Raw genomic sequence first — 23,706 nt, 5'->3', positions numbered from 1 at the left:
TCAGTGGGTAGTTATTTCAGTTAATTATGGTCGCATGTTCATGATTGAGAGCCAGCACAGTTGAACGCTAAAATATCAACAAAAAAAATTTCAGGTTTTTAAGAATATTTTAAGACTTTTATACATGAGAAACCAATAAATTATCAGTCAATCATCTTCATACATCTGAAGATCATGATCATAATATGATGATCTCTTCAAAACCTGACCTTTCAATATTTGTTTGAAATTAGGACAAGGTCACACAAATCATTAACGAGTGTTTCCTACAAGTGCTTTCTTGGCCTTTCAATTTTTAGCTGTTTACTCTTTGCCTTGTAAACTTCATCCTCTTTGGTAGACGCTACGACTTTATTCATTGATGTCTTTGTTTGAAACTAGAGCACGATAAAGGAGCTTTGATTGGTTTTTGGTTCTTACTTTGAAAATTAGACGGTTGAGTTATCTGGGTAACAATGTTTTTTCCCCTCGTTTTGACGGACATTTATTTTGCTTGAAAGTGAGTTGTTGGTAGTTTACAATAAAATCAGGTCACTAAGATCGAGTCTTTGAGATTGACGGGATTCGTGTTATTGAAAGTTTTTGTGGTGAAGACATACTAAGGTAGTTGAAATTTCATTTCAGTTCACGGCAATATTGGTGTGTCACAAGAAAAGTGTTGAGGGGTGGGCAAGTTCTGATTTTCAACTGCTTCAGTGACTGTTAAGCCTTTTAATAGTTAATATTGTTCACAAGCCCTTTCTGTTCAAAGTTTGAGAGTTACTTCAAGCATTGTTTTGGATTCAGAGCAAAAGAGTTCTGTTTTTTTGTTTACTCTTTTTTTTTTTTATGTCCTTACTGTGTTTTTACTATGAAAGATTCTGGGGCAGCCTCTGATCAGAGAGCAGCAGTTGAAGTTACCAAAGATAGAAATGGAATAGAACAGGTTGTGCTTCGAAACCCTCGGGGGGCTTCTGCAAAAGTGAGAACCATTTTTCCTGCCTTTCGTTTTTCATTTAAATTCATTAGGAAGGATTGAAAATTCGATGAAACGTTCATATCACATGTGCAATTTTGGCTTAGAAAATACACTTTATGCTCCTTATTGATGTTAATTAATGCAGATTAGCTTACATGGAGGACAAGCGCTGTCGTGGAGGACTGAAAGAGGAGAAGAATTGTTATTCACAAGTACTAAGGTAACCTTGGGATTCACTTTGCCATTTTGGTGGGATTTGTGGTGGGTAAATTTTTTACTTTTATGTCAAATCCTAAACTTCCCAATGAATTCTATCCCTTCAACTAAGTTTAAATTTTACTGCTTTTGTGGTTCCATTGAGCATAGGCAATTTTCAAGCCCCCACATGCTGTGAGAGGAGGAATTCCCATCTGCTTTCCGCAGGTATTTTATCATTTATGCATTTCAGTGGTGAACAATTGTAAAAGCATTTGACTTCCGGGTTTGCTTCCATCTGTGTTAGTTTGGAAACCGGGGCTTGCTAGAGCAACATGGGTTTGCCAGGAACAGGATTTGGGTCATTGATGATAATCCACCACCATTGAAACCCAGTGATTCCCATGGCAAGGTGTATGTTGACTTGCTACTTAAGCCATCTGAAGAAGATTTGAAAATCTGGCCGCACAGGTAAGATCCTGTATATCTAGAAACCGTTTATGATCCTCCCAAATGAAACTATTGACAGTAGTTCAGGAAAGATTATCACCTGAACTGGTTGCCCCACAAATTTCTCTATTGATTCTAGTTCGGCACAAGTCGGCATGTGTAATTTCACTTCAATTAATACTTATTACAATCATTACTTCTTACTTTTCAGTTTCGAGTTCCGTCTTAGGGTGTCTTTGACAGCAGATGGGAATCTTGCTCTGCTATCACGCATCAGGAATATCAATTGCAAGCCGTTTAGTTTCTCAATTGCCTATCATACATATTTCGCCATCTCTGATATCAGGTATAGTAGTAGTTGTCATATTAATGTTGATAATAGACTAATAGGAATATTGATTTACTAATAAGCATTTATAGTGCAAGCTATTAAGATATTTATGATCAGCAGGCCAAGTAGGGCATGGATAAGTGTAGCTAAAGTTTGAATATTATGAAAAGGGAGCCCATTTGCTTCATCTGCCTTGCACGATATTGATGATCAGCAGTAGTTTTTTTTTTTTTTTTTAATATATACAATAAGCTTTGTACACTGACTGAGCAATAATTATGCTAACAGTGAAGTGAGAATCGAGGGGCTGGAGACTCTTGACTATCTTGATAACCTATGTCAAAGGGAGCGCTTCACAGAACAAGGAGATGCCTTAACATTTGAATCTGAGGTAACTTAATTTTCTATGTGCATCCACAGAAATATTGCACAGAAGTTTGCATTTGTAAGTGCTTTCTTATTTTGCAGATTGATCGGGTTTATCTCAGTTCTTCAGATAAGATTGCAATCTTTGATCATGAAAGAAAGCGAACATTCGTTATACACAAAGAAGGACTCCCAGATGTTGGTAAGCTTCTGCTAGTTCCGTTTAAAAAATTCAAGCTAACTATAAGTTATATTGATGGCATGCACCATATTGAACAATATAAGATGATCCTAATAAGATGCTTTGGATTTCATCAAGTGGTGTGGAATCCATGGGAGAGGAAATCAAAATCAATGGCAGATTTTGGAGATGAAGAGTACAAGCACATGCTTTGTGTTGACGGGGCAGCAATTGAGAAACCGATTACTCTGAAGCCAGGTGAGGAATGGACTGGCCGTTTGGAACTTTCTCTTGTACATTCAAGTTGATGGAAGTGATTCAAATTCAAGGTTCTTCGAAGATTAAATAAACTATTTCAATTCTGAAAATGATAATGCTACTCTAATTTTGTACTATTTGTTCTACGTACATGCAAAAGCAAATAAGGGCAAATTCTTCTTCTGATTTGCTAATGAAGAGAAAGTGGAGATATCTATTTTATTGTATCTCCATTGTAGCAGTAACCTAGATATGTACAAAATCTTAAATATTTTTTTCCTGTTAAAATTGTATGCCGATCGTTAGATTCTGTGGAAATTCTTCTTCTGAATGCTCATGTTCCCAACTTTCCCGCTATAGCGGGCTAATGATGCCCAAACAACTAATGTAGCTCAAATTGTATACGAGACCAGGACTCGGTGAGATCTTGGGTTATTGGATATGTGAATTATGAGCCCACACACACCTGCGCTGACTCGAAATTGATTACTGAATTATTTCTCCAAATATATTACACACTGTTTAGAAAATGGAGCTAAAAAAAAAAAAAAAATTAATTTTCACGTGTTTTGGGTAAGAAAATAGTCAATTAAGTGAGGCGTGATGTTAGATAATTTGGGGAAAAAAAATTACTCCAAAATTTTTATCACAAGTGACGCGGGCACTCAATTTCTACAAGATTAGCTTGATAATCCTATTTTCTTCTTCTTCCGTAACTTTTTTCTAGTGAAATGGGTTATAAACAGAAAAAGTTTACATTTCAAAAGATATACAGTCATGTCAAAGTATATGGTCAAAAGCCCTCGAATCATTGGTAGAGCAGGTTAAAATAGATGGTGCCAAATTTGCAAAATCAAATTACAGGAGTTTGCTGAACAAACAATAGACAATTGCATATGACATTGTCACCTAAATGTCGACTGGCCCTACCACCGTACACGTCAATGCCTCAAAAACTCACCGTTCTGCCTTCATTGAACGGACAATTCAGTCACCTAGAAATGAGTATTTGCAATAATTTGATAGGATTGTGGCAAAATCCAAACGCAACCTTACTTTGAATCGTCTTAATAATTGGATGCTCTTTGTTGCAACGAAACATTGGAGGTGGGTTTTGAGAGACGCGTCATAATTGGGTTGTTTCGCCTTCAACTGCATATGCTATAACAAGTTGTTTTTTTGCTTTTCAAATCTGGACCAAACCAACCTTCGCAGACACCAAGGGCCATTGTTTTTAAGGCCATTCGACGAGAGCTATCTGATTGAAGGTGGCAGCTAAATGTTAGTTGAGTAGATAAAGACATGCAGTAAGCTCCGGGGGCTGAGAGATTTGAGAATAAAAGAGGGAAGAAACCAAAAAAAAAAGGACTCGCTTAGTTTGACTTGACAATAGTGAATAGTGTAAGGATAATGCTGAATTATATAGTCCACAGTTGTAACTATCAGATATACATTGATCAGTTTTTAAAATAAAGTTTTTATTTGTCTTCCATTCAAGTAATCTTAGTAAAATAATAATATTACGTCTTGTCACCAGAGAGCAAATGCCTTAGGTAAGTTTGCTTGTGATTCTAGTTTGACTGGATGATTTTCCAAGTCTTTTAGCTTTTATCTTTGAATTATGGCTTTTGACTTACTATATTGTAATTATGGGTCCAACTACAGAATCCCCATAATTTGAGAACAATTAAATAATTAAAAAGTCAAAAAAAAACTATTATAGGACAATATTTAAATTGTGGAGCATGAATCTATAAAACAACGTAATCACAACCTCCAATTATAAATGAAATAAATATTATTCTAAATTTTTTTATCTCAAGTGAGTGATGCATACTCATTAATTGAGTAATTTATATTAAATCAGTAAATTAGTAGTCTTATGATGAATACTATTAATGTACTATTTTTTATGTATTTAGTATGATATTACTACTTTATTATTTTTCAAAATTTTGAAAATAATGCCCATCATATTTCTTAAACCAATGCACTGTAAAAGAGTAAAAAGAACGTTAAAAACGAGAGGTCAATTGAAAACAAAAATATTTTCCTTGTTACAGATAAACTCGTAGAAGTTTTGAAGTTTGCCAACAATCCCAATCCAACGGCAAGAATTCCAAGTTCAGGATTCAACCCCGAATCAACGGCAACAGATGCCGCAGCATTTTAAATACATTTCACTTCACGGTAACGTAACTGGGCTTCTGGGCCCCACATATGAAAGTGATCCGCCCATCGCATATAGCGGACAAAAGAGAATGACGGTCCAAATTTCCCGAGCCCATCTTTTACTTATCACCAGGAATTAATGATGGCCCCACGTATCACTCTCATACCAACGACCCATCCAAATAAACCCACTTCAGCGCGAACAGCGGCTTTTCCGTTAAATACTTGTTCCCCGTTTCTCCTTCGATTAGTTTTCAGTTACCGTGATAGTAAAAACTCGCAGCAGTTAATTATTACACTAGAAAGGAAGAAAAATGATGATATCGGGTCCCTAGTCTTTTCAAAAAATAGAAGCAAATACCTAGTTTGAAATTTTTATTAACTCGATTCACACAGTTTAAGAATGTACAATTTTTTAAACTCGATTAAGGCTTTTTTTTTTTTATGAAAAACAAAACAAAACAAACCTAACTTAATTTTCCTGACTGATCAAAACCCAAGAACCAAATTGAACTAACTTGATTTGGTTCATTTTTTAATTTTTTTTAAATATTTAAATTGAGACTAGAAAATTGATAATTGAATTTGAACTAGTACTTATAATTTAGGTAAGTTAAAATAATTACATGCCATTGATTAATAATTCTTTAAAAAAATTAATTATTTGCTGATTATATATTTGAAATCAACTCATTTGTAGAGTTTTTTTTTTTTTTTTCATTTCCAAAAGCATAGCAATCGAATAACTGATTTTTGTAATAGTTTCTAGCATTACAGTACAGTAGGGGGTCTATACGAAAGAAAAAGTAAATTAAGTTCTTTTTCGAGATTGTGATAAAATGGAGCAAGGACACATAAGTTATTACCCAAAAACGGTTAAACCCTGCACCATTTTCTCTTCTTCAAGTTAATAGTGAGGTAGTGAAAGTGTGTTGAGAAATTTTTTTAGTGTTTTGCGCACTTTTTGAGTGATAACTGTTCACTGCGTGCTACTTTGGACAGAGAAATCATCACTTGTACGTTTTCACATTTTTTTGTTATAGGGAAATAAATAAATAAAATATTTACCTCACATTTTAACATAGGCTGATGAATTATTATTATTATTATTATTATTATTATTTTGGGTTGCTACAGGCGGGATTGTTCACAGAGGTTACAAGCAAAGCTGGAAAGGAGTGTTTTATCTTTTGTTCGGATCTGCAAAAGCCTGATACACAGTTGAGTTTCATAATTTTTTAACAAAGCTTCTATTACACAGTTGAGTTAAATCTTGGTCTATTTGTTTCACTCACCAATTCAATTTTCAACTGAAAAGTGAAAGGAGAACAAGCTACAAACAACCAAAAAGAAGCTCGATTTGAGGCTTCTTTTATTTAAATTAAAATTGCCGAGGTCCCCTCTTTTTGACTGAAACACAGTATTCAAAGCCTGCAGCTCATTTTTTTATGTACAAAATAATACAGACTCATCTCTGCTTTTATAGACAATAATCTCGGAATCTGCTTCCCCCCTTTTTCCTTACATTCTGTTCTCTTTGTTATTTTTTCAATAATCGTATTTTATCTATTTAATTATTATTTAAAAAAAAAAACCTTTCTGTCTTTTTTTTCCTTTTTATTTCTCCAGCTAGAAACCACAGATTTGTATTGTGTAGTGAGGCTCAAGAAACTGGCAAAAACAGCTCGTTTTTAGCTTGTTATTGGAGAGCAAGTGAAGGAAAATGAAAGCTTTATGTGTTTTCACTTTGATTTTTAATCTGGGTCTGATTTTCTCGAAAGTAAATGCAGAACCAGTTGAAGATAAGGAAGCTTTGTTGGATTTTGTCAACAATTTGCCACACTCTCGTTCTCTAAACTGGAATGAGAGCGCTTCAGTGTGTAATCACTGGACTGGAGTGAAATGTAGTGAAGATGGGAAGCGTGTAGTAGCCGTTAGATTGCCTGGTGTTGGATTTAGCGGTCTGATTCCACCTAAAACTATCAGTCGCTTATCAGCTTTGAAGATTTTGAGTCTTAGATCGAATGTCATTACTGGGTATTTTCCTTCTGATTTTATTAACTTGAAAAGCTTGTGCTATCTTTATCTTCAATTCAACAACTTTTCAGGTACATTGCCTGATTTTTCTGTTTGGAAGAATCTCACTATTATCAATTTGTCTAACAATGGGTTTAATGGGACCATTCCTCGTTCACTGTCGAATTTGACTCAGCTTGAAGCTTTATATCTTGCAAACAATTCGTTATCTGGTAAAATTCCTGATCTCAACTTACCCAACTTGCAACAGCTAAATTTGGCTAACAACAACCTTAGTGGTTCCATACCACAGTCACTTAAAAGGTTCCCGAGTTCAGCCTTTGTTGGTAATAGTATTTCTTTTGATGAAAATTTAGCCCCTAGAGCTTCACCAGATGTTGCACCCCGTGGTGAATCTCATTTGAGGCCTAAGAGTGGTAGGAGGATAGGTGAAACTACATTGTTAGGGATTGTGATTGCTGCTAGTGTGTTAGGGCTTTTGGCATTTTTGTTTCTGATAGTTGCCTGTTGTGTAAGAAAAAAGAGGGAGGATGAATTTGCAGGGACATTACAAAAGAGAGGAATGTCCCCAGAGAAAGTAGTTTCAAGGAATCAAGATGCAAGTAATAGGCTGTTTTTCTTTGAGGGTTGTAATTATGCATTTGATTTGGAGGATTTGTTGAGGGCTTCTGCTGAGGTACTGGGCAAAGGAACCTTTGGCATGGCTTATAAGGCGATATTGGAGGATGGAACCACAGTGGTGGTGAAGAGATTGAAGGATGTGAATGTTGGGAAGCGGGATTTCGAACAGCAGATGGAGATTGTTGGAAGCATTAGACATGAGAATGTGGTTGAGCTGAAGGCATATTATTATTCCAAAGATGAGAAGCTTATGGTTTATGATTATTACAGTCTGGGAAGTGTCTCTGCTATGCTACACAGTATGTTGCTTTATTCAATCATTGGCAGATTGTTGCAATTCTTATTTTGGAATACAAATTCATGTGCATGATAATAATAATAATAATAAAGTTTGTTGAAAATCTATGGAGATAGATAGATATAACAATAAGTCATAATATGCTAGAGAAAAAGGATAGCTGGACTGAATTATTGTCCATAAGGTGTTCTGATAGATCCTTATATTTGTATGCTGTAATTTGATATTTGAATTAGCAGTACATAATATGGGATGTGATGGTAATTCTTGTTTGGCTTGGTTCTTTATTTCCCAAATATGTCAGAGGTTCATATAGTTTTCAGGAAACTGCTTTTGTGTCTTACCAATGGTGATCCTGGCTATTGGAAGCACTTGATAGCTTTATAATCTGCATTTCCTTGTTGTTTTGAGAAAATATGTTCACTCAGCTACTATGAAAGTAATTTTCTGACCAATCTGACCGCAGGTCTTGTACTTTCAGAACACCTTCAGTTATAATTATTGCTGTAACTTTGTCTATAAAGGATCTTGATGTAACACAAATGTGATCACGAAAGAGTGAACATAATAACTATTTGAACATCAGTGATATTGCATCAAGGATCTTGTTTGGTGTCCCAATTATGGTAGATGGTCTGTCTCTTTGATGATCACGTATGATACAACATGCGTACCCTATTTTCCATGTAGGACAAACTATAAAGTAGGTGATCAATCCTTTCATAGTTCCCACCCTGATGGTTTTAATGTCTTAAATAGTTGCCCACCGCCATGTTTATCGTTGTTTAATGCATTTGTAGCTCTGCAGGTGAGAGAGGAGAAGGTAGAATCCCTCTAGATTGGGATACTCGAATGAGGATAGCTATAGGTGCAGCAAGAGGAATAGCTCGGATCCATGCAGCGAATGGTGGGAAGCTAGTCCATGGCAACATCAAGTCCTCGAACATCTTTCTCAACTCCCAACAGTATGGATGTGTGTCTGATCTTGGTCTGACAACTATTACAAGTGCTCTAGCCCCAGTTATTGCCCGTGCCGCTGGTTACCGTGCCCCAGAAGTGACAGATTCCCGGAAAGCAACTCAGGCTTCTGATGTATACAGCTTTGGAGTAGTCCTACTTGAGATCCTTACTGGGAAATCCCCCATCCATACTACTGGTGGTGATGAACTTGTTCACTTGGTCAGATGGGTTCATTCAGTAGTTCGAGAGGAGTGGACAGCAGAAGTATTCGATGTAGAGTTGTTGAGATATCCCAACATAGAGGAAGAGATGGTCGAGATGTTACAAATTGCAATGTCTTGTGTTGTACGTATGCCAGATCAAAGACCTAAAATGCCTGATGTTGTTAGAGTGATAGAAAATGTTAGGCCAAATGACTCGGAGAATCGGCCATCTTCTGGAAACAAGTCTGAAAGTTCAACACCTCCTCCACCAGTAGCCGGAGAGAACTAAATTAATTCATTCGGAGTGAGTGAATCCATTAGCAATTTTCTTTTTCTTTTTCTTTTTTTGGCTTGATTTTTGTACCCATTTCTGGTGTTGCTGCAATATTATCGTTGATGGCGTATCGCCCTGCCAATTCACTTCAAAATGTTGTATCGTTAATTTTTCCCACTTGGACAACCCCTGATTTCACTTTGAGCATCTTGATCCCGCAGAGTAAAGAAGATCAGGTAATGCATCAAATATCAGTAGATCTACCGCTCTTAGAATTGATTTATTTCAGTCGTTCTCTAGTTAGACATCGGTGTAACAAAAAATTGCAGATAATGCTTATTTGTTTGTGTATCTTGAAAATTTTACCGGCATTCTCATTTATTAAGATAAGAATGTGTTCATTAAAAATTATTCTTGCTTTATTATACAAATCTTTTATTTGACAACATAAATTCACTGTTTATATCAGACATAATAAGGCCTCATAATGACTCATATATTACAGGACCCTACGAAATAATGTCATGTCATATCATTTGTTATGTCACAAATATAAATATTACGGGTGATTTGCAAAATTAAGCAGTAGGGTCAAGTGGGTTAATGGACGAATTTTATCGAACCAAATGAATGTAATTTAGGAAGACCCATAATTTATATATTATGCATATTACGATAATTTTATAGGCTTATCATTGTGATACATGGGCTATAATAAATAATAATATATAGGGAAAGTCTCAGATTTGGTATATTTAATGGACTGCCCAATGGAACCACGTCACATGACGAAACGGCAAAAAAAAAAAATTATAATATGGGCCCATGTGAGAATAGAATCTAATGATGAGAAAACTCATGTGCCCCATATTCCATAAATTCATCCATTTCTTTTTCTATTAAAAAAATAAGTTAGTCCAAAAAGAAGAATAATTAAAGAGAGATACTACAATTTAGAATCTTCAGCAATTTCCTTGAAAAGAAAATTATACCCCGCCACGGGTGGTGAGTAAATAACCCGTGCCGATTCGATTTGGTCTAAAATTTTCAGATTTAGATTGAATGTAGTTGAAGAATTTCATTCGATCAGATTAAAACAATGTATACATAAATATAAATTTTTAATCCGATCTATTCAAATTGGATCAAATCGTGTTATCAATTCAGATTGAGTTCATATTATTATTTTCTAAACCGAACCCAAGTTTACCCACCCCCGCCAACGGCCACCAACTCATCTGTAATTCAATAACTACCATGAAAAGTAAACCGGATGACCGGATAACCAAGTTATTAAAGACGGAATAGTTAATAAGCAAAAGGTGAGTCAACCGGTAAACACGCGGATTAGATATAATTGATTAATTAATTCAACAAAATTATCAAGTGTGCGGGGTCCACAAAAACGTTATCGATAACCAATTACAGTGCATCTCCAGCTCGTGATTCAATCATTTTATTTTAATTATTATTATTGTTTATACATATATAAACTTTTTTTTATTTTATTTTATTTTACTGTAAGCCCTCTCGTCCTACCCCGCACACACCCCCCCCCCCCCCCTCCCCCCCAAAAAAAAAAATCTAGCAATAATTACCAGGAGGATCTCTCTCAGGCACTTTGCTTGTTTCCTCTTTATTTATTTTGTACTGTTCTATTTTTTCAGATTCTGTTTTAAAGCCAAAAGCTGATCTAAGTTTTTTTTTTTTTTAAACTTTTTTTTGGCAATTTTTTTACAAACAACAATTTCAGAGAATTAGGTTATGGCGTCGAAGCGGATCTTGAAGGAGCTGAAGGATCTCCAGAAAGATCCTCCTACCTCTTGCAGCGCCGGTAGTTTCTCAATCTTATTTTAATTTCTTTTTCTAATTTTTGTTGATCACGTGATTTTGTTTTTATTTTTAATTCTGTGATTCTGCGATGTGTAGATATCTCTAGATTTCTTAATTTAATGCTAATTTATTTAGTGAATTTTGCGATTTGGGTTGAAATTTAAATATTGGACCTTTTAAATTTTGGTATTTGTGAGTGTTGATAATTTTGACTAAGGCGAGGCTATGGTGAAATTGAGCTTAGCTTATGATACTACTGTATTGGTTTCGTTTGAACTTTAAAGTGGACTTAAGTTTTTGTGATCTGGTTGTCTTTCTTTCTTTCTTTCTTGGTAAAACCATATGCATACTTAGGCCCCGTTGCGGAAGACATGTTTCATTGGCAAGCAACAATCATGGGCCCTCCTGATAGTCCATATGCAGGCGGAGTGTTTCTAGTTACAATTCATTTTCCTCCAGACTATCCATTTAAGCCACCTAAGGTACATATTTCTTCATTTTTCAAAAAGTGTTTCCCGTCACCTTGTAGATTATCATCCAAATCTATGCATCATATTGACATCTTTCAGCATCAAATAAGCCATTGGTACGACTTGATGAAACTAGGTGGTTTTGGCCAACACCGTACTCCACATGAGTTATACCATCTTTTGGTTATTTGAAGTGTCACTAGTGTTCGAAGTTAGCATTACCATTCATATGTTGATTTTAGTTTATTAAAATGTTGTTTTTGTTAGATGGTTCAACCATTAGACTGAGTTTTGATTTCTTCTTGCAGGGGTTGGTGATTATTAGTTGAGAAATGGATATAAATGTATATAAAAAGTTTTATGTGTAATCTTCCATGTATAAGTGTTTTGTTATGAAGAATTCACAATTTTGTTTGGATCCATTTCCTCAAAAATCATTTTTATTCTTATCTAATATTTTACATCAGTGTTTTGGGAAATTTGTGGAGTATGAAGTTTTGAACTGAATGATTGTGTGAAGATGCTGTTTCAACTTTTTTTCTCGCTTTAAAGTATCATTTAAGTATATGATGATTTCTTTTTTATCAGAACTGGCTTTAATTTGAATTTTTTTCTCTAAATGTGACCAATAATTCATAAATTAAGATTTGTGATGATTTTTCTTCTATGTTATTGTTATATTTGTTAATATTTAATGCTTTTTTTCCCTGAAACGTCTGTGATTCATCAGGAATTAATGCTCTATTTTTCCAGAAAAACCAAAAAAGGACAAGAAAACAGAAAGAAAATGAAAAAGTTCCTTTCTTGGCTTCCAAACTTGTGCACAGTTTACCCCGAAAATTAGTTTTGTGTCTTCATATATTTTTTAATATACATTTCTTTTTCATGAAAATCATAACTTTCATACTGAATCATCCCCTCAACCAAAAAATATTCATCTCCATATGAGCCAATTTTCAAGAAGGTACCTTCTGTGATTCTTTTAGGGTGAGAGGCTAATGAAAGTTGTAGTTGTTGTTCAAGTTACTTGATCTGCTCGTGCTTATGTGGCAGGTTGCATTCAGAACAAAAGTCTTCCATCCTAACATCAATAGCAACGGTAGCATTTGCCTTGATATATTAAAAGAACAGTGGAGCCCTGCCCTTACCATATCAAAGGTAATTAAGTTCAGTTTTCACATTCCATGGAAGTTATAAACATAATCTGAAGTTTTATTTGCAAGTATAGTAAATCATTCTTTTTCTTTACTGTTAGGTGCTGCTTTCTATTTGTTCACTGTTAACGGACCCGAACCCTGATGATCCATTGGTGCCAGAGATTGCCCACATGTACAAGACTGACCGGAGCAAGTATGAAACAACTGCGAGGAGCTGGACCCAGAAGTATGCAATGGGTTAGGTCGCTGCTATCTCTCTGTCTCAAGGGAGGGCTTTCCCCAGGGCTTTGGTCTTTAAAACTATTTATGTATGAACAAGAAGTGTGAGATGTCTCCTCATACAAGTGGTACCAGAGGGGAAGAATTATAATTAAGGCCTAGAAACAACAACATTCACTGCTTTTAATTGTTTGTATGCAAATTTATCTTTTCATTGCTTGGACGGTCTCTATTGTCATTAGCATCAACCTCTTAGCTGGTTTCTAACGAACCCTGGGCCGTGATGTTTTTACTGTTTTGAGTGATCTTAGTTCTTACCTGATTAAATTGTCACCATCTCTTGTCACTGATCTTGGCGTCTTGCTTTGTACCCTTAAAATGCCAGAGATTGATGGGTGGGAAAAGCAAGACATAGCTGGTATATTATCTTTCTTCTTTGAGTTATTAGCTTAAATGTTGTTGTATGTGTAGAGGTTTAGAAAATCCCGATTGAATATTGTTGTTTTATTTCCCGTCGAAAATAAGACACGCTTCCATGTCTCAGTGTTGATCAAGAAATGAAGTCTTGGGATGAAATAAAAAGGAGTAGAGCTAAATTGAACTTTCAAATCTATTTCTTCGCAAAAATTAACCTTTGGAAGGATTCGGCAACAGTCTCAAAGTAGAGGGCTCTGCCCTTGCATTACTATGTAAAGGTAGCATGATGTCTGCTTGGCCCATTTTGGGTTAGGCCATTCTTGTTACGAGTTGTAGCTGGAAAATGAGATATTGGACCAGTTTGAAATCCAGAACTTGAAAGTAGTAGTAGCCCAGCCCATTCATTAGCGACAGTCTGCCATGCCCACAGTCCCAGCGTAGGACGCGTCATTGGAACGGCATTATTGAAATTATGGATCGGAGCATACTGCCATTTAAAAAAAAAAAATTTCCATTCAAAAATCAAATGTGCTCCTGCTCACACCTTTGCTGCTTAATTTTAAGCTTTTGTGTGGGGGTTTTTATTTTTTTAATTATTTTTTGCTGATTACTTGTAAAGATATGTTGCATTGTTTTTTGATGGGGATAGCAGAAATTGTAAAGGATACTCGAGGCAATGTGCTGTTTCCCACATAAAGAGGACCCCGCAAAAGAACAAAACGAGATAAAATGTTTTGTGCTCTTAAAATAAAATCCTGACTGGAAACAACCATCAACAGAACAGAAAAGAAAAACCAAAAAAAAAGAAAAGTGCATGTAAACAAAATAAAAGCTGGAGAAACAATAGGGGAACCAATCATAGGCCCACATCGATTTTCTCCTCGGTTCACTCATTTGTACTTTAGCGTTTACCGCTTGTTTTTCTGCTCTTTTTGTTGGGGACAGAGCTCTTGGACGGTCCAAGCCAGAAAACAGCCATGATTTTGAAGTTGCCACAGAAATTTTTACCCGGAATTTTAGATAGATTGATCTGAAAAAAAGAGGAATGAAAGCCCAGTGGAGTGTTTTTCCATCTAGCAATTCTAAGAAGCATAGAGCACATTCGGAGTTGCTTTAGATTTTTAAATAAGTGAAGCCTGCAGGTGTAATTCAACCCAAGAGTTATTGGTTCAAAAGTTGAGGGTTGTTTAAGTTTGATGTACTTAACCTAAGTTTAATACTCAAAATCCATGTAAGATATTTTTTTCATAATACTCCCCATCACATGCAGTCCGTCCTTTTAACTAGTTCTTATCACGCGATAAGGTAGTGTGGGCCCACTCATGGGTGAGTTGTCCCTAATACCATATAGAAGGCCACAAGCCTAACTCAACCGAAAAGTTGACTCAACAGTTAAGAATTATCCAAATCTTATATACTTAAGTTTAATACTCAATCGATATAGGTTATTTTACTTATTTAACAATCTCTAAAAGACTTTTCAAATAAGATTTTACTTCTTATTTAAAGAGCCATATCAATATTAAACACTTCAAAAGACACGTTAATTTAAATTTTTTAAATAAGATTTGTTTCTCACTCTTCAATATTGCCGAGTGAGTTTCTCCCTCTTCTATTAATATTTTATTATTATTTATTAAAAAGATAAGACTGTAATAATTATTATTTATGTTTCTTTTGAAAAATATAATAACAATTCAATTTGATAGTGGGAAAGATTTGATTAAAATAATATTAATTTATTCTTATTTGGTGAGTCTTTTGGAGGAAATTATATTTTTCTATACACTTATTTACCACATCAGTAAGCAAATTGAAATTTGAAGAGTGAAATTTAAAGACCCTTTTGGAGATGTTCTAATACCCAAAAAGTGTTCGGTAAATACTTTTTAAAATTAATTATTTGAAAATATGATTCTTAAATAATCTACTTTTGTATTAAACATTATAAGTTATTGTGAGCAGTTTTTGAAAATAAAAATTATTTTAGAATCTGATTTTGTAATGCATAATAACAAAATTACCATCATCTTAAAAAACGTATTCCAAATAGACCTTAAAAAAGAAAATAAGTTAATTTATTTATACATATAATTGTTTTAATTGAAAGCAATATTATCGCTGCCAATAATTTCCTCCGGCAACGTCATCGACTTCGAGTGAAGTACTCTTTACTTGACACCACCCACATATTCAGATTTGAAATTGTTCACCCTACACAATGAAAGATGGGATTATTGGCAGAATGGAATTCAAACAGATTACAATTAAATTCCTCTACCCAAATTATCCAACAACGAAAGTAACAGCTCAAAGTGAGGAAAAAAAAAACAAAACTCAAATCTTTTACAAAAAAAGATATTACTGCACTCAGAGCAATGGTGACGATTAAAACCAAGTGGTTGAACAAACATCACTCTCTATTTCAATTGGGTCAAAAATATCAACAAAGCACAAAATGACAATGGCCAGCAACCCAAAAAGAATAGGGCTACAAGTCTTGGGAAATAGACCTATTTTTTACTTAAGAAATGAGCCTACGGTACCGGATCCCACGACACCCCTACTCTTCCTCGGGATGTTTATGAATACTTGAGGCAAAAATTAAAATTTGAATAGGCTTTTCGATCTCTAGTGCATTCAAAATGTATCCGGTATTAGTGCACAGTTCAAAGGGGGGCAAAAAAGGTGTCTCCCTAATTAGTATCCTCAAAAAGAAAAATGTCTAATAGTTCCACTAGGCATATTTAATGGTCACTGTATGTTAAAAATTTGTTTCTCGGGAAAATATGTGGTGCAACTGTGGTACCGTGCCACAGTTGCATCCAGTCGTTGAATGTCAATAGACCATACCTATTCAAGTGCATCCAACGGTTGGATGTAACTGTGACACGGTACCACAATTGCACCGTAACCGGACCCTTGTTTCTCATTCAAAGTCAAATTCACAAAAAATCTGGCTAGCTATTGGATGAAATCAAGGGCCAAAATTTCCACTCTACCAGCCAATTAGTTATTCTTGCCATGTTTCCATTCAATATCCGAGAATATCCACCCACTCCTTAATATTTCATATTTTATAATATATATATATACTAATTTTTTTTCAGCTATCTGCCTATAATTTATAGAGTGTATTATTTTTTTTCACTTTTTTATTAATATTGTTAGATGATTTAACAGAATATTAATAAAATAATTATTTTTCCCTTGAATATAAAAAGACAATTTATTGGCTGTTACTCTGGATCCATAAGAACAAATTATAATGTTCAAAGTTTTTCATAACTAATTTTATGGTTATTTTGAATGTATTTTAGATAATAATGACTATTTCCGTTAGTGATTTATTGTTGTTGAAGACTTATTATTGTTGTCAAAGATATGTTATTCAGGATGAATTATATTAGTAAAGATTCTTGAATAATGTTGTAAATGAGGTACAAATTAACTACGAAACTTATTTTGGTGATTTTATATCTTTAAATTATCAAGTTTGATGAGTTGAGTTTATATAGTCATTTTTGTAGTCATTCTTGATCCCAACAACTATAAAATAAAACCTTATTTCATACATTTAGCTATGATTAAATAGTCTTTTTATGTTCAAAGACAAAACAATTATTTTCTTCAATATTATGTTAAATCATCTTAGAACATCTCCAAAAGACTCTTTAAATAAAATTCTACTTCTTATTTAAAGAGTCACGTTAATTTAAAGACTTTTATTTAAAGAGTCATTACAATATTAAACATTCAAAAGACACGTTAATTTAGATTCTTCGAATAAGATTTGTTTCTCACTCTTTAATATTACCGAATGAGTTTCTCCCTCTTCTATTAATATTTTATTATTATTTATTGAAAAGATAAGACTGCAATAATTATTATTTATATTTCCTTTCAAAAACATAACAGCAATTCAATTTAATAGTGAAAAGATTTGATTAAAATAATATTAATTTATTCTTATTTAATGAGTCTTATCGAGAAGATTGTATTTTTCCATCCACTTATTTGCCACACCAGTAAACAAATTGATATTTGAAAAGTAAACTCTAAAAAGTCTTTTGGAGATGCTCTTATAATGTCAATGAAAAAGTGGAAAAACAATAAAGTAAAAAATATCATGTAGTCGGTGGATACTTACCTTTCATCATCATGCAACATTTTATAAATTATTTATCTATAGGTTTTCTTCAAATATTTCCATATTCCAAATTTCAAATTTAGACTCCATTTGCTTTTATTATTATTATTTTTTAACTTTAGCTATTAGAGTATTTCAAAGTCATAATGGAACCAAAAATTATTTATATAAACTAATAAACTAATGCGGCACAATAGTATTTATTGGATAAAAATATAAAATAATAATAAAAATAAATTATGGGAAGTATGTGATATCATTATCTAATTACAATACTACATCAAATAAATTTGTACGAAGAATTTGTGGCTCTAATTTATACATTTTAATCAAATACTTACAATTTAAATTCACATTATATATCCCAAAAAGAAGAATCATTTGGCCCAACTCTTGGAATGGAAGTATGAGGTCATTTCCTTGACAATTAGAGCTTTCGCCGCACAAAATGAAATTGTAAAATAAATGTGTGGAAGTTGCCACAGATCAACCAAAAAAATTCTAACCTCTACTTAATTTTTAGTTGAAAGCGGATTAGAAGAATGGCCGAGTGGCGTCTTGTTTATCTACTTTCATATTTTATTTTGATTTTTTGCTCCCCGTAAAAGCAAATGAAGCTTAGTTGTATCTGAGTTCAATTGGAATTTTTAATTTCTTTTTTTTTTCTAATGGGAAACCGCGACCCGTGTCTTCTTACGTCTCACGACATCGTATTTGGACATTTATCAATATTTAATCATATTTTTGTATCTTTTCGCTCTGATTTTTCTTCATAGAAAATTGCACGTGTAAGCCTCTAACCCATTTTTTTAAAAAAAGAAAAAAGAAAAAATTAATTTTAAGTCCGGCAAAGGATCGTGCACGCGATTTAGAAAAAAAAAAACTAGTCCCAGAAAATAAGGAATTATGATTTTGAATTGAATAGAATCACAAATAATTTTTGTAATCAACACTTAATCTCTTGTCTCTGTTGAAGACAGAGAATGATAATCACAAGCTGACCCCGACTAAAACATATCTGTTCAAGCATTAGTGGCTGACGTGGCTATCGTCGTGTGGGGTCGCCACGTGGATGCCAAGCACTTGGTGAGGTGGGCGTGTCCAGCGTTTTGATTATTTTAGAACCATCAAATCTGTAAGGTTTAAATGATTCGTCAATCATTCGCCTAGAGCGCTTTAATCATCATGTATTAGCATTCGAATCATGTTGTTTATAACAATCATTTGTTGAATGATTCACTTTCTCATATCCATCCTTTGGTGCATTGGAGAACATTTGATTTATGGCACTAGAATATATATATATATATATATATATATATATATATATATATATATATTCAACAAAAGGGGGCTCTATAAAATAAGATCAAACAGATGAGCATTTTAAATTGACTAGTTTTTTTTTTTTTTTTTTGTGAAAACCGATTTTTGTATGGTGATAAAGTCACATTGGAAGAACAAAATTTCGAAAAAAAAAATACTAGAGAATAGTGAAACTTGTATTCCAAGCTAACATAATAAACCTTAAAAACATATTTTGCATATGGTAAGAGAATGCCAGAATAATCGCTCAACAAATAGGTTGAGGTACAAAATCGTCAAACATGTTCTTTTAAAAACGTAAGCGAAGTGAAGAATTATGGTGCATTAATGGTTATGGCTGAAAAGATTAATTAATAATAATGACAACAGATCCTAACACATTAAAGAGTACTTACTACTCAACAAAAGGAACATGATGTTGGTCTCCATAATGTGGGCTACCGAAGCCCTCAATTTCAGGCCCCTTTGAATCACTTTTCGAGAACAACAACAACCCCTCACACATTTATTTTGCGTACCATATTTTATTTAATGGACGAAATATTTTCTTCTTTCTTTACGTGCATGTCGCAAAATAAAAAGATGGCAGTAAAGTGGTGATTTTTTTTCATTCGGGAGCCACGTCCCCATCAACCCGCAGCAGGTACACGTGTCGGATCCCTAAGCTTGAAGAGCGTGAACGGCGCCAGTTACGGACTTCAAAATGAGGTGGATTTTTAACTGGGACCCACCACCGTCTATGCCGGTCGTTCACTCGTCCATCCGTGACGGTTTCCTAAAGGAGTTGTTCATATCAAATTATTAGTTAGAGTAAATATTTATTTGAAAATAAATTAAAAATAAAATTCACTTCAAAAAAAAAAATCAGAGGACAATGGGTTGGTATAAAATCACAAAAATCATGTCATTTTGATGAAAACTATTATACCTGATCTCTTTACTTTGCAAAATATAATTTTTTTTTATCTTTTATTTACTTATTTATGGTAATTACTTAAAATTTATATTTAATTGAGGCATATGTCCGTACTGAAGAAATGAATCGACACTTTATGTACCAAAAATTAAATATAAAAAACAAGGGAGTTCAAAATTTAAAAAAAAAAAAAAAGGATTACAAAATTGATTTGTTTTTTTTTTTTTACCAAAACATTATGCATGGCTTCGTTTGTAATGTTCATCACAATATGATTCCGTAATAATAATGATAACTGAAACCAAGAGCGCATGGGTCTCAGAGCTGGTTGACTTGTTAGTGATCAAAACTCACATCAATTACAGCCAGCATCCGCATGTAACTACAAGAAAGTAACAACAATAATGATGGGATTTCTCCATTTTGTGGGCTCAAAGCCTTAATCTACGAGACGTTGCTTGCTTTGACTTGTATTCCCAAGAAAAAAAAATATTAAGCCACCACCCCCCGCTAAACCATTATTTTCCTAAAGAAAATGATAGAAATTTCGTAGTTAGTGATGATAATTAAACCTCTCAGTATTCGATGTAATAATATGTTATTTTGAATTTAAATAAAATGCCCTGACCAAGACCTTTCAAGGATTTTGTCGGTTCCCATGTACTTCTTTGCATGTTTTTATACTTTTGTTTACATACGGCTGTTAATTAATATACTTGTCTTTGGCAGTACGCATACCTTCTTCCTGAGATCTTTCTCTCCAACCATTTGATCCAACAACACTATTATCAACGACTTTGATTTATTCTTCAACTTCAAATATATTTCTTCGAAGACATGGCGACCGTTATCTTCCCTTTTTCTATTCCCATGCATGTCTACATATTCTAAGATGCAAATTTAAGATGAACATAGTTGTCTCATTAAAATCTAAAGTGAAAAAAATATCGATACTAAGAAGAATTCTATAAATATATAACGTATTTTCTATAAAATGTTGTGTAAATGTTTAACAAAACGAAAACGAGACCAAAAAAAAGGAAAAAAATATTGATTATTAATATGAAAAAAATAACATAAATTAGATTGTTTTTGGGCTCCTTTTTATGCCTAAACCGTTGATAGCTTGGATTTTTTTTTTTTAAAAGAATGAACTCAAATTATTTTATAGTAATAAAATACTCATGATTACTTCCTATACTGATTTAAAAGGTTAGAGCAGTTTTGATCACTTAAATAAAAAAAAAAGTACACATGAATGAACTCAGTTTGATGCACTTTATAGATGGGGTATTGTCATGAGTTTTAATTCTCTCATCTGTCGTCACGAGTTTTAAAGCGATAGATTATAAATTGTGAGTAATCATCTAATGGTTGATGATGCTCAACGTGATGTGGGCAATAGTGCCACATGACCCTATCTAATTAATCCATAATTTTAAAATTATTCACAAAGAGTCACCTAATTATATCACGTATCTATGTGTTCGCCATATAGTGGACTTTGGTGGTTAGTAGATCATATTCCTATGGATTATATACTTAAATTTGATACAGTTTATCTAAATACTACCTATTTTAGAAGTTATACATCTTGCATCACAAACATAATTTTTTTATGACACCAAAAGCAATCCAAAAAACATCATAATGATTTTCTTTTTCTTACTACATTTATCCGATATTAATGAAAGAGCTATCCAGGTTCGAGACAAAATAAAGTTGTTTTTGTATGCTTAATAAAGCCGAAGTGCCGCCTATGCTACAAGTTACGTGGCCCGTCAGCGTCCTAGATTTCAATTATTATATGCTTACTGTTTGATTTGAGATATATAATTGCTGTACAAGCTCCAACTTTTGTTAATGGTTACAAAATAAATGTAGCTATCAAATTATTTTGGCAACAAAATAATACATGGGTATATGTCTTAGCACAAGTAGATGATATAAAATCCAATTTGTTACAAGGAACAAATCGGCAATGATTAGTGAGTTGTTTGACATATAGATATATATATATATATATATATTTTTCTATATAGTCCTACTCAAAATTATATTATTTGACAATAATAATGCTATTTGTGATAGCGAGTACCAACCAAAGAATCATTCGTTGACACCTATTTAAACACATTGAAATTTTGGATTATTGCGACCATGGAATTTAAATCACGTGCAAGAGGTGATGAAAAGAGTCCGGATCGATTGTGTGTTTCAATCATACTTCTCTGAACAGAACTCTTCAAGTTTCTTTTTGCATTAACCAAATGATTAACCATTTTTTAATTTGTAATTTGATTTTTTTTTCTTTTTTAAGTCTAGCCACTACTAGTTGGCGCAAACATGTGAAATAAAAATATTTTTGTGGGTCATTAAATAAGAAGAACAGAGAACAAGTGCTGACAGGTTGCTCCCATAATGGTCAGCTCGGCAAGGTAGCATACTAGCATGGGCATCCTCAACATTTAAGATTTTCAGTAAATGAAAATAATACCCATAAGTTAACAAAACATCATCGTTGGCGCACAAAGAGATTACAAGAATAAAAAATTATTTTAATATTTTTTGAAAATTAGATTTTTTGGAGAAAGCCAAAGGAGGACGGTTTCATTGTTTGACACGCTGTTCGAGGACCTGTGTAAAAACATTTTGTGGGCTTTGGCCCATTTTATTTCGAATACATTCTCGCCCATTAAAATGTTTATACATTTTTTTTTTTTAAAATCTAAAAGTATGAATGTGAAAGTATTGTGTTGTCTAATTTAATTTAATATTAAGTTACAACTAAATAGCATAATTTAGCCTCACATTCGTATTTCAAGATGAACTAATCTTCCGTTGTATCTGTGAATTATCGGGTTTGAAATAATATAATAATATATTTAACAAAAAAAGAATTTAGCTATTTTCCTAATATAGAGACATAAGACAATTAGCACAAGAAAATGAATAATGGAGTTTTTTTTTTAAATAACTCTTTTATTTATCTTATGAATTGAAAGACTGCTATTTTATCAGAATACAGAACGACACCGTTTATAGAATACGGACCCACGTGTGTTGTCCTATGTGATATTAATAAACATTGCACTTGTTCTCAACTATAAACACCTAACGAACTTTAATGATATAAAGATGATACATGACAACAGTAAAATTAGAAGTTGGCTATAAATGGTCCGTTTTTCCATAAGTCATTAATCATTAAATAACAGTTTTGCTTTATCATACCTCATGCAAAATTTAGAGATTCCAAATCAACGAAAATTTCCATCCTCCTTTTCTCTCTATTAGTTTGCCCAAGTTAACAGGATAAAATTGACTAACATAAATACGGAAACTTTGCTCAGAATTGATTCTCTGTATTAAATATAAATAATGAGCTAATAAAGTAAGTAATTAAAACCTCCCGTTTTAGTAAAAGTCAAAGTTATAATAAATTCACAAAAATATGCATGGCGTGAAAGAATTTAAAGTGGGGGTGCGTTTGGAGAAAGCGGGGGGGATGAAAAGCACCATCTTTATGATATCCATGAACCGACTCAATTTGGTAAACACAAATTACTAACACTTCATCTAACGGCAGAATGTTACTCTTTGGTAACGCTCACCGTAACAAATCAAAACTCGTTGTTAAATGAAATGTACCCGATTTTTATTTATTTATTTATTTATTTATTATTAGCTTTGAATGTAAAATGGACGATGCGACATCCTACGGACAAAACTGGAAAAATAGAAAAATTAAAATACATTAGTAATGAAACGGCACTGAGTCCTAGGTTGCCTCACAAACCATGTTTGTCCCAGCTGTAAAATAACAAAAACACAAGTGAAATGTTAAAAGCTCGCAGTGCGGCAGCGCGCTGTAAGACTGTAACGGCCATATTTTTGTGCTTGAATTACAGGAA

The 23,706-nt window shown here is 33.4% G+C and overlaps 3 protein-coding genes across 3 annotated transcripts; all 3 read left to right on the top strand.

Moving 5' to 3' along the window:
* Nucleotides 1-100: 100 nt before the first annotated feature.
* On the top strand, nt 101-3,049 carry LOC102624498 (putative glucose-6-phosphate 1-epimerase). Its single transcript, XM_006476376.4, has 8 exons — nt 101-961; nt 1,104-1,178; nt 1,325-1,381; nt 1,461-1,624; nt 1,815-1,949; nt 2,223-2,325; nt 2,403-2,502; nt 2,620-3,049. Exons 1-8 carry the CDS (start codon nt 851-853, stop codon nt 2,787-2,789), a joined length of 915 nt encoding a protein of 304 aa, XP_006476439.2. The 5' UTR covers nt 101-850; the 3' UTR covers nt 2,790-3,049.
* A 3,088-nt stretch (nt 3,050-6,137) lies between these two features.
* Nucleotides 6,138-9,712, top strand: LOC102624218 (probable inactive receptor kinase At4g23740). The gene is made up of 2 exons (XM_006476375.4): nt 6,138-7,868; nt 8,676-9,712. Exons 1-2 carry the CDS (start codon nt 6,635-6,637, stop codon nt 9,317-9,319), a joined length of 1,878 nt encoding a protein of 625 aa, XP_006476438.2. The 5' UTR covers nt 6,138-6,634; the 3' UTR covers nt 9,320-9,712.
* A 1,128-nt stretch (nt 9,713-10,840) lies between these two features.
* On the top strand, nt 10,841-13,316 carry LOC102623736 (ubiquitin-conjugating enzyme E2-17 kDa). The gene is made up of 5 exons (XM_006476374.3): nt 10,841-10,920; nt 11,058-11,138; nt 11,492-11,619; nt 12,661-12,765; nt 12,863-13,316. Exons 2-5 carry the CDS (start codon nt 11,069-11,071, stop codon nt 13,004-13,006), a joined length of 447 nt encoding a protein of 148 aa, XP_006476437.1. The 5' UTR covers nt 10,841-10,920; nt 11,058-11,068; the 3' UTR covers nt 13,007-13,316.
* The last annotated feature ends 10,390 nt before the right edge of the window (nt 13,317-23,706 follow it).

Source organism: Citrus sinensis, chromosome 3, assembly GCF_022201045.2.
Source record: "Citrus sinensis cultivar Valencia sweet orange chromosome 3, DVS_A1.0, whole genome shotgun sequence".
In the NCBI taxonomy this organism is placed as follows: domain Eukaryota; kingdom Viridiplantae; phylum Streptophyta; class Magnoliopsida; order Sapindales; family Rutaceae; genus Citrus; species Citrus sinensis.
Note: the sequence above shows the minus strand (reverse complement) of the source record. Positions and strands in the feature narration are given on the sequence as shown.

What these genes read in the sequence shown, in the direction of transcription:
- LOC102624218 (XM_006476375.4), top strand. Translation starts at nt 6,635, where the DNA reads ATGAAAGCTTTATGTGTTTTCACTTTGATTTTTAATCTGGGTCTGATT. An exon ending in TGTCTCTGCTATGCTACACA is followed by an intron (nt 7,869 to 8,675) that starts GTATGTTGCTTT and finishes GTAGCTCTGCAG; the next exon opens with GTGAGAGAGGAGAAGGTAGA.
- LOC102624498 (XM_006476376.4), top strand. Translation starts at nt 851, where the DNA reads ATGAAAGATTCTGGGGCAGCCTCTGATCAGAGAGCAGCAGTTGAAGTT. An exon ending in TTGAAAATCTGGCCGCACAG is followed by an intron (nt 1,625 to 1,814) that starts GTAAGATCCTGT and finishes CTTACTTTTCAG; the next exon opens with TTTCGAGTTCCGTCTTAGGG. An exon ending in TTCGCCATCTCTGATATCAG is followed by an intron (nt 1,950 to 2,222) that starts GTATAGTAGTAG and finishes TTATGCTAACAG; the next exon opens with TGAAGTGAGAATCGAGGGGC.
- LOC102623736 (XM_006476374.3), top strand. Translation starts at nt 11,069, where the DNA reads ATGGCGTCGAAGCGGATCTTGAAGGAGCTGAAGGATCTCCAGAAAGAT. An exon ending in TCCTACCTCTTGCAGCGCCG is followed by an intron (nt 11,139 to 11,491) that starts GTAGTTTCTCAA and finishes ATGCATACTTAG; the next exon opens with GCCCCGTTGCGGAAGACATG. An exon ending in CTGCCCTTACCATATCAAAG is followed by an intron (nt 12,766 to 12,862) that starts GTAATTAAGTTC and finishes CTTTACTGTTAG; the next exon opens with GTGCTGCTTTCTATTTGTTC.